This window comes from Monodon monoceros, unplaced genomic scaffold (genome assembly GCF_005190385.1).
Source record: "Monodon monoceros isolate NGI ecotype Baffin Bay Population unplaced genomic scaffold, NGI_Narwhal_1 Super_Scaffold_20, whole genome shotgun sequence".
In the NCBI taxonomy this organism is placed as follows: Eukaryota; Metazoa; Chordata; class Mammalia; order Artiodactyla; family Monodontidae; genus Monodon; species Monodon monoceros.
Window position 1 is genome coordinate 24,732,841 of NW_021703777.1, and position 11,029 is coordinate 24,743,869.

At 41.2% G+C, this 11,029-nt stretch overlaps 1 protein-coding gene across 5 annotated transcripts in view; it reads left to right on the forward strand.

The window, feature by feature from the left end:
• The window catches only part of SMAD1 (SMAD family member 1), a 77,463-nt gene extending 71,633 nt beyond the window's left edge, over nucleotides 1-5,830 (forward strand). For all 5 annotated transcript variants that reach the window (XM_029235101.1, XM_029235104.1, XM_029235103.1 and 2 more), the window contains 2 exons: nucleotides 266-522; nucleotides 4,463-5,830. In XM_029235101.1, coding sequence (XP_029090934.1) covers nucleotides 266-522; nucleotides 4,463-4,606 — 401 coding nt within the window. In that variant the 3' untranslated portion in view covers nucleotides 4,607-5,830. The remainder of the gene's footprint in view (nucleotides 1-265; nucleotides 523-4,462) is intronic.
• Nucleotides 5,831-11,029: the final 5,199 nt, after the last annotated feature.

Here is an 11,029-nt window from a genome sequence, read left to right on the forward strand (position 1 = left end):
GCTTTTCAAAATGAAATTGCTGCACTCTGTTACTTATTTTTAAGAGACTTTGTTGTGTTATTTCCTACAACCTTGTAGACATGCGTGTTGACATATGGACATTGTATTAACTAATACAGTTAACTAAGATTTTATCAGTTGTGCAAGACTTGGAGAATGTCTGTTTATCGAATCAACCATGTAAATTTACATTCTGAAGCTACACGGATGCTTTTCAGCTGTGAAAAGCGATAAAGACCACACTCTATGCTTTGTCTCCCTGCAGGAGTTCATCTTTATTATGTCGGAGGCGAGGTATATGCTGAATGCCTCAGTGACAGTAGTATCTTTGTGCAGAGTCGGAACTGCAACTACCATCATGGATTTCATCCCACTACTGTTTGCAAAATCCCTAGTGGGTGTAGTTTGAAAATTTTTAACAACCAAGAATTTGCTCAGTTACTGGCACAGTCTGTGAACCATGGCTTCGAGACAGTCTATGAGCTCACAAAAATGTGTACTATTCGCATGAGCTTTGTGAAGGTAAGTGAGCTCTGATTCCTCTAGTCAGGGTTTAATGCACTTCCATGTTATATGTAAATCTATATCCTCTTGATATGTGTCCATAGACACCAACTTATTATCTAGACATTTTTAACCTTTAACAAGGATGTCAACTATGAGGAAAGTATCATTGGAATATAGGAGTGTTTGTGTTAAATGTTAGTAGTAGCAGGCTTTAATAATTTTTCCTTATTCAAGTAGCACTATTTTAGCTATTGTAATACTATTAGAATATGTTATTATGTATATATATATAAAGTATATGCTTTAAATGCGTGGTTGTCTTATGAGATCAGTTCTTTTTATTTTTATTTTTTTGTTTATTTATTTTTTGGCTGTGCCACGTGGCTTCAGGGATCTTAGTTCCCTGACTAGGGGTTGAACCTTCACCCTTGGCAGTGAAAGCACAGAGTCCTAACCCCTGGGCCGCCAGGGAATTCCCAGAGATCAGTTCTATAAACGCACCCCTCTTTTTTTTTTAATGCTGTGCTTGTTAGTACTTTTAGGATGGTGACACTTGTTACTTTTGTTTCAACAATAAGCAAGTGGTCTTTTTTGTGTGTGAGAGTAAAAGTCCATCACACTGAGATTTATTTTTGATTGGTCAGTTTTTTAGTGGTTCCAGTAAAGCTTGTAATTTTCTGTTTTTTTTTTTTTCTCCAAACAACAATAATTTATTCTCAGGTACATATGGGTGGGCAAGGGATGCACTGATCTAGTATGAGTGCCACTGGGGGTGGCTCTGTCCCATATGACACTCATCCTTTTTTTTTTTTAATACATCTTTATTAGAGTATAACTGCTTTACAATGTTGTGTTAGTTTCTGCTATACAACAAAGTGAATCAGCTGTACGTATACATATAGCCCCATATCCCCTTCCTCTTGCGTCTCCCTCCCACCCTCCTTATCCCACCCCTCTAGGTGGTCACAAAGCACCGAGCTGATCTCCCTGTGCTATGCAGCTGTTTCCCACTAGCTATCCATTTACGTTTGGTAGTGTGTATATGGCAAGGCTACTCTCTCACTACATCCCAGCCCCCCCTACCCCCGATTTTCTTATATTCAAGAGTTAATAAGGCCCTTGCCTCAGCGCTAGGATTGTGCTGTGAGGTTCGAGGAGGGTGAAGGTTACAGACATCGCTCACAAGAATTGATCTCTTTTTTGCCTCCTCTTCTGCCTCTGAGAAATAAAAAGTTTTAAGATGCCATCGAGATGGAAAAAAGAAACTCATATGTCTGATTAAATTTATGAGTCAGAAACTTATTCTAGTGGCTGACTGACTTGGCTCTGAATCCTCAAAGATAGATTTTCCTCCTCTGTTACTCTGAGAAACAAAACTAATTATATATTTGGGCGAGGCAATCACCTTTCATATCCTCTCTTCAGAAGCTCACAGAACTTGTTGTTAAACCTGTTCTGTGCTGTATTTATTACAGAGGGTAACTTTGGAACCTTACTTTGTTAATCATCCTTTACGTCAAAGATATCTTTCCCTGAATATCATTTTTTCCCTACTTCTTTGAGTCACATTAGCAGGTTTTCAGTGTGTTTTCTTGAAACACAATTCAACAGTTTCTTATAGCTGAGTCCAGAACTTTTTAGTATTGAAGGAGGTTTTTTTTACCTTTTCAAGAGGTTTACCTATATGCTATGTACCTATGAGACTACAAAGAGCTTTCTCATCCATTAGTAATGTGCACTGTTTAATTTTTGACTTGGCATTTTGACTGAAATGAATTTTAAAATGAGGACAGTGAGTTGCCAGCATTGTTTGTGTTTGTTGTTTTTATTGATATGGAGGAAAGAAGACCTCTTGAGAGTCAGGAGATCCAGGTTCTAGTTCTGTGTGTGTGTGTGATTAAGGACCCGGGATTCCTTCCTGATCCCCACACTCATTACTTTTAAAATGGGTGGCTGCGGGCTTCCCTGGTGGCGCAGTGGTTGAGAGTCTGCCTGCCGATGCAGGGGACACGGGTTCGTGCCCCGGTCCAGGAAGATCCCACATGCCGCGGAGCGGCTGGGCCCATGAGCCATGGCCGCTGAGCCTGTGCGTCCGGAGCCTGTCCTCCGCAACGGGAGAGGTCACAACAGTGAGAGGCCCGCGTACAGCAAAAAAAAAAAAAAAGGGTGGCTGCAGTTGGGGAACTGTGGTGATCATTACTGAGGTCCCTTGATAAGTCTATTGTTATTGAAGGACCACTCTAGGAGAATTTATGACTCCAATGCTCTAATTGGCTTTCTCCTCAAACTTATTTCTTATGGATTACCCAATCAATTTTAATGATTTTACTTTTACACATTTTTAAGTATTGACTTTTACACAAGTAAAAACCACCGTTACGCTGATAAAAAGTGTTTATAATGCAAAGATATGCATTAAAAATGTATTAGATTTCATTTATTCAGCGAACATTTTTAGCACCATTCCAGAGAATTAATACAGAGATGAAAAAGCACCTAAAGTCTCTAGCTTCAAGATGCTGATGGCCCAGTCTGTTTTTAATTATAATATAAAGTGGTAAGTATTGGAATGAAGGGTTATACAGGCTATAATGGACATAGCTAGGAAGCTGGATTTGGAGAGTTAAAGATAAACATCTTATTTTAAACCCCCTGCTGACATGACAAAGGGCAGCTACTTTATTATACATTAGCAACAAAAAATTTACACATGGTACAACATTGTTCTTTATTATCATAAGGACTGCATACTTTGCCCTCTCACACTTAGCATCTTAGAGAAAAGATATAGAACGTTTTACTAATATTAATAGCCAATTTTGTACTATTTTTTAAAGGTGATCATTTTTGGACTTTAATATAAAACACATACTTTATAAATTAGTTGCACAGTAAGCTCCGCATATCTGAAAAATCCAAGTCATTTCAGCTGAACAAGTGTTTCTGGAGCTTCTGCTTTGTGCCAGTCACTGTGCTGGATGTTTGAGATCAAAGATAAATAAGATCTGGTCTCTGCCTTCAAAGAACTTACTATCTAATGTAGGAAACATGCACATAAATCTTCTGATTAAACTTAGCAGTTTGTTGATATATGTACAAATGCATGGATGTTTATACATATGCAGTTCATGTATCACAACTTTCTCTTGAAAGTTCTGATATTCAGATACGTTTCTTGAAATTCCTGGGGTAGGTAGATAGCAGAGATAAATAGAACCTGGCCTTGTCTGACATCCCTCAGGAAACAAGGGTTTATCAGGCCCTTGTATGCCATCATCCACCATACCAGTGAGGTTTTGATCTTTGCAATGGCAAAACTATTTTTCTCTTTTGTACAGGGACTTGCTTCTGTCAGCTTTCATGTCCTAATTCAGTAATCCTGAAGATGCCTGGCAAGCTACGCTCTCGTACAGATGATTCAGGGCAATGGCTAGGTGTTACTAATTGATTCAAGGCAATGGTTAGGTGTTACTAATAGATTTTTGGATACTTACATGCTCCTGCCAGTTTTGCTTAGAGATTGAAAGGTCAAGCTCTGTGTTTATAGAGACTTCAGTGGCTAAATAGGAAGAAACAGAATGTCAGTTTGTCTTACATACCTTTTTCCTTATTTTCTTGATGATGAAATGAGAATTTAACAACATCTGTCACAATATTATCGGTGAGATAATGGGCAATAAAAATGAAACTTAGAAAGTATCTTTATTACAACAGCCTTATAATGTAGTTTGAAACTTTCATTCCCCAAGACCAGTACTTCTTTATCTGGAACCCATGGATGGCCTTTGGGGAGCTGTGAAATTGCCTGCCAAATCATGTGTGCACATTTGTGCACGTTTGTCTTGTGGAGAGAACCAGATCTTTAATCGGAGTGTCTGATTATGTGAGCTCTTTTTACTTCATAAGTTTAACCACTGAGTCAAACAAGTTAAATGACCTCCCATGTTGTTTCTAGGGTTGGGGAGCAGAATACCACCGCCAGGATGTTACTAGCACCCCCTGCTGGATTGAGATCCATCTGCATGGCCCCCTCCAGTGGCTGGATAAAGTTCTTACCCAGATGGGTTCACCTCATAATCCTATTTCATCTGTGTCTTAAAACGTCCTTGGGCTTCTGCCTCTTGAAAACTATTGAGCCTTGCATGTACTTGAAGGATGGATGAGTCAGACACCATCTGAACTGACAAAGGAGCCTTGATAATACTTGACCTCTGTGACCAACTGTTGGATTCAGAAATTTAAAAACCTGGGTAACATACTGTTGATATAAGAACCTGTTTAGTTTACATTGTAACATTCTATTGTAAAATCAACTAAAATGCATACTTTTAGCAGGACTTCGTGTATAGTTAAAGGAGAGATGGCCAAGCCAGGGACAAATCATCTATTGGAAAAACGGTCCTAAGAGATTCTGTTGTGTTTGGCACTTTAAGGTCATCGTTTGGCAGAAGCTGAGCATTGATAGTCTTTCTGACGTGTGTTTTTATCAGGTTTAGAGCCCATGTGGAGTCTTCTCACGTGGGTTTTCATAATATTTTAAAACTATTTGTTTAGTAATGGTTTTTGTTTGTTCGTTTTTTTAAGTAAAGGTTAATCTTGGTGATATACATAGTAATCTTTCTAAAATTGTATGCTGACCATAATGCTGTCAGAATAATGTTAGGCATATGCTCTTTGCTAAATATATATGTACAGAATATTTGGAAGTTAAGAATTGATTAGACTAGTGGATTTAGGAGTATTGGAGGGGGCGGGGGGAGAGGGAAATGACAAATGTAGAATATACTGTAAAAATTCAGTTTGTTGCTTTAAAGAAGCAAACTGATGTCTGAATTTTGCTGTGTTTCCATTTTTTAGAGATTTTATCCTACCTTTTTTTTTTTTTCCATCTTCTGTCCCATCCTCTCCAAAAAACAGTTATGCAGCTGGTTAATTCATATAACTGTGAGAGCAAATGAATAATTCCTACTATTCTGAAATTGACTGCCTGTATGTTTCAGTACCAATTGTATGGAGTGCTTGAATTTAATAAGGAGTTTTTATGGAGTTTACAATACAGAAATAGGCTTTAATTTTCAAGTGAATTGTTTGCCAAACCTAGTAACTCTGTTAAATATTTGGAGGATTTAAGGAACATCTCAGTTTAAATCCATTTCAAACTTTTTAAGTTTTTTTGTACTGTGTTTGGTTTTATTTTTCTTCTGCTAATCTTTTATATTCACTTACGCTCTCGTACATTGAGTACTTTTATTCCAAAACTAGTGGGTTTTCTCTACTGGAAATTTTAAATAAACCTGTCATTATTGCTTACTTTGATTAAAAATTTGTTGTTTCCTTTCTTCACGCACAAGATTTGAAAATTAATAAAGTTCACCACTCTCTTGAGAGATTTTTCTCAAATATTCTTTGCCAAACATAACAAACTAGATGACTGAAAACCTAAATTGCAGAGACAGGGAGACTGAATCATGAAAAGAGCAGAGTCACTTTAAATCAGAAAAGAAAAGACATATGGAACTTTAAAAATTAAGAAAAATCCAACTTGCACAACCTGGAATTCCAGATCTAAACATACAGGCTTTCTCCTGTGAGCAGTGTCTGCAGCGGCCATTATTGGTGGATGCCTCTCGGTCCACCAAAAGTCCCAATTTCCAAACTGCAGATGGGGATGCAAGGATGAATGTGAAAGGATGTAACATTGGGGGAAGAAGGAGAACTAAAACTGCAGCGAGACAGGGTGATCGCTTCTGCCATCTACTTGTGACTGGGATGAGCCCATCCTCTCTCTCTCTCAGCCCCACCTCACCCCCAAAATGGAGTTTGCCCACGAAGGACACAGATTTGGGGAGACTCAGATTCTTCCCTGGCCAAATAGATGCCACTGTTTCTCCTGTACATTTTTGTACGTCTTTCCCAGAGGTATTTATCAGCCCCTTCTATTCCCCAAACTATGACCAAGCAGAAATTTCTGCTGCATCTTGCTGTCTCCAGAAGCATCATGGTGTAAGTGTAGAAAGCCCTGAATGGAAGACCTCCGTTATAACACACATTCATGCTTTGCTATAGGGCATTTCACTTCTGTGAACCTCTGTGTCCTCCATCTGTAAAATGGAGATAATGTCGTTGTGTCCTCATCACAGGTTGAGGGGAGGATCTATTGGAAGAAAAATGTGTTTGAATATACCTGGCAAACATAACTGCCATGTAAGTACGGGCTCACTCTTTTCTTTGACGCCCCCCCCCCGCCCCGTACTCTGTTTTCTCACTTACCTGCTATCATTCCTGGCACAGGTGATCTGGAAACACAGTGGTGATTGGTGAGCTGTAATAAAATGAGATTAATAAAACTATCAGCCTTCAGCAATGAAGTATAACTGGAAATTGTCTAAGAATAAAGAACTCAGGTCAGGATTTCTCACCTTGTTCCTAGTGGACAGCTATTTTTTGCTTTCCCCGAGTTCCTGGGGCTGCCTGCTAGGACAGTTATGCAAGGGGTTAAGTGGTGTAGCTATGCTGGCAGCCAGCTTGGAGATCTACCAGGTGAAGCCCCCAGATTGTCCAGGAGATTGAAACGTACTGGGTCCACGACCCTAGGAGTTGGCAGTGTGGCCCTCATACAACTGCAATTATTTGTATTTTTGGTGAAATCCTGGGACTCTTGTCATCAGCCATAGGAGGCTTTTAAGTCTCCAGGAAGTTTTTAATTAAAGGAATGAAAAAGTCAAAGCAACCATTTGTTTGGATTACTAGAGAAAATTTAAGCTAGTTCAAACAAACAAGGCAATGTGAACTGTTTTATAGTAGACATGTTTTCTGCCCTAAGAAAGCTCTAGGTGGGATGATTAGAAGTGGAGGGCCCTGAAGCCACTGCTTCACTTCACTACTTCATAGAATTAGACCTCCAGCAAGTTTCTGAACTTTTCTGCACCTATTTCCTCATCTGTCAAAACAGGCAATGGGACTTCCCTGGTGGCTCAGTGGTTAAGAATCTGCCTGCTAATGCAGGGAACAGGGGTTCAAGCCCTGGTCCAGGAAGATCCCACACGCCGTGGAGCAACTAAGCCCGTGCACCACAGCTACTGAGCCTGCGCTCTAGAGCCCGCTAGCCACAACTACTGAGCCCACATGCCTCAACTACTGAAGCCCGTGCGCCTAGAGCCCATGCTCTGCAACAAGAGAAGCCACCGCAATGAGAAGCCCATGCACCGCAACGAAGAGTAGCCCCCGCTCGCTGCAACTAGAGAAAGCCCGCGCACAGCAACGAAGACCCAACACAGCCAAAAATAAATAAATGGATAAAATTTTTAAAAAATGTAATAATAAAATAAGGCAAAATGAAAAGCATAGAGGAGAACAGAGGAAAGAAAAATGTTCGGACTCGGCTGAGTGGAGATCAATGAAGGTTTTAGAGAGAAAGTGGTGTTTAAGGTTGAACCTTGAAAGATGGAAGCATTTTGAAACTTTGAGGCAAGAGAACAGTCTGAGTAGAAGTGTGTGTGACAGTCACCCAGCATCTGCCCACCAATTTCTAAAGACCCGTCTCCAACCCACAGGGTCACAGTGGGATTTACCATACAGTATAATGTGATGTCCCTTCTGGCTACTGTCACATGGTCCAGGCAGGGGCCTGTTCTGGGACTGGAAATAGGGAAGAGGCTTTTTCTGTGCCTGGCTGAAGCTATGGTAAACCTTGGGAATTGTTTCCTGCCATCTCTTCTGCTACCTGTGCTGGAGACAAAAAGAGAGGAGCTAACGACATAGAAAAGAATCGTAGAAACCAAGGGGAGCGTGTCAATAAGGAGGATTTAAAGAACGACATGAAGAGAACAGATGCAGAAAGGTGAGAACTTAGAAAAGGTTTACACTTGGTACTTAGGAAGTCTCTGGCGACCTTAGAAGTTTTGGGGGGTGGTGCATAAAGCCAACAGATAAGGGTTAGAGAGAGAGTCTGGACTAAAAAAGTGGAGGCAAAGAGCATTGAATCTAGAAAAGTTGAGTGGTGCGGAGAAGACAAGGAAGTGATTATGGTGGCTGGAGAGAGGACGATATGAGGAAGGCTGTGTTAGAGCTATCGCACGCCTGTGAGATGATGTGTGCCTCTTCGGTGAGGTCGTCTACCACAAGAGGATAAGGCTGGGCTGAGGAAGAGTGGAAAGGCCACGGCAGGTGCTGAAGAGAGGACTCAACCAGCAATAAGCTCGAGCCCTGGGAGAGCATCATTGGCAAAGCCGAGGTGGGGGACATGGCCTGGAAGTCGATCCCATCTTCATGGTTCCATAAAGCCTCTGGAATCGGGGGCAGGATTAGAGTAAAAGACTGTGGTAAAATTCCCAGAGTAGATTATTGACAAGGCAGTCCTGGGGAAACTCAAGGGGACTAGTGACCATCAATGGAACGGTGGCCTAGGTGGTCCAGGCTAAGAAGCAAATGAGGAACGAGAAACCAAGCAGGAGTCGCTGGGAAACTGGGATGAGAACAGAGAGCATGTTTGGTGTAAATGACCACAGCCTGCTCTCCTTCCGTCACTCAGAGAAATTTGAAAATGCTGCATCTCAGACAATAAATCCTGAACCAAGGCCCTTCATTTTAAAGGGTGCTTTGTGGGGTAGAGTTGTGAAAGTGGTTGGAGGAAAGAAAATCAAGGAACCAAGAAGTAGGCTGAGAGGAGTTAAGTGTGTCATAGGGAAGAACAAATCTGACTCCATATTGGATCTGTTTCTTTGACTTTGTATTCTGTTGCTGTTGTTAGGAGTTAAGAATGTTGCCTAGAGCCTGAAATATACAGGATAGCTCATCCTCAAGGCTCTGATCTTTAAAGGGATAACACTTTTCTATTCACATAGAGAGAAAAAGTTGCAGAGCAGAAAATAATATTTGTCTTGCTGCAGGTTTATAGGAGCATCGTGACCTGACCCTGACCTACATGGACAGCTGCAAGAACAAAGGATTCCGGCACCAAGAAGTTTGTAACAACCAGCCACAGCCCCTCCCCTTTGAGTATAAAAGAAGCCTGAGTTCTAACTTGGGGAAGATGGTTCTTTGGGACACTAGTCCACCATCTTCTTGGTCTGCTGGCTTTCCGACTAAAGTCACTATTCCTTGCCCCAGCACCTCGTCTCTCAATTTACTGGCCTGTCGTGGGGTGAGCAATTAAGAGCTTGGACTAGGTAACAAGTGTTTTTGCCCATCATTGTGTCACCAGATAGTGCTTAACCCGTGATAGGTACTCTGTAAAAAAATGAATGAATGAATGATATGGTCAAACAGCATGGATACTGAGGTCATTTAGGGTGATGGAGGAGACAGTGTAGGGGCTTACAGTGGAATTAGGGCAAGGGACCAGCAGAACTACTGTAGTGAGAAAAAAGACTCCAGAAGAACATCAGTCTTCAAGGGAAGACAAATGGGAAAGAAAGCCAGAGAGACTTAGGAGCGTCTATCGATTCATCCCAGGATCCGAGAGGGAGCAAAGTGAAAGGTGAAAAGCTTCCTTCTCCCCAGTGCTTGGCATATTTCATACACACAAATTTACATCATCTGTGTCTTTTAAAGATTCCCTGTGCCTGAGGTTTTGGAAAGGATTTCTGAAGAGTTTCTTGCTCAGTTCATAGGGTTCGTGATACAGTTAAATAAAATAGAAACTCAAGAAAGAGGAAACAGGTGTGGGGAGGAGTGACGTTGATGAAGCTCATGGGATAGAATTCTGGGCTCCTGGGAGTCTTATTTCTTGTATTTCAGGTTATAGACTAGTTGCTTCCCCAGATGATACGATGTCAACGATAATGTGCATAATAAGAGCAGGGTCAGCAGGCGGAATGAATGGAAGGCAGTGGGACGGACACAACAGCAGGACAGGAATATGGTGATCCAAGCTGCTCTAGAACGTGAGGGCAGTCTCCTCCACTTCCCAAAGCACACCAGATTTCCAGCAGGCGAAAGAGGAGTAAAGTAGAAGAGCTGCTTGCCCACTGCCAGCTCTAGGGACCATGGGTGTGGAAACTTCAGGTAATTTCTGGGCTGATACAATACCAGCTGAATCATTTAGAGCAGTAGGTTTTTCTTAAAAGAATATGTTTTGTATATTGCCTGCATTGGGTCTACAGTGTTTTCTTACACTAGCAGAACTTATTAAAAAGAAATAATTTGCCCAAGCCTTGCAAGTTACTGTACTAGATTTAGATTTCACTGCTAGGTTTCCCCCAACATAGTAGATGAGCTGTTAGCCTCCATGTTAGTTGATTTATTTGTTCCATATACATTTATTTTTTTCTGGGAGAAGTGGGATTGGAAAAATTGTAGGTGGTTTACTGAAAAGCCTATTTTTATTGAGTCTGGTGACTTTTATCATTCTTAAATGGTTTTCAAGGCAGTGGTCCCCAAAGAGGGCGCTGTAGGGAATCCTGAGGGCTGCAGTTTCCAAGCAGTGGAACTGAAAACCTCTTCGGCAGATCTGGAAGCTCGGTGCCGGCAACTGAGAGGCCATAATCCACTCCATTTGAAACGTAACATGATATTTAACAGG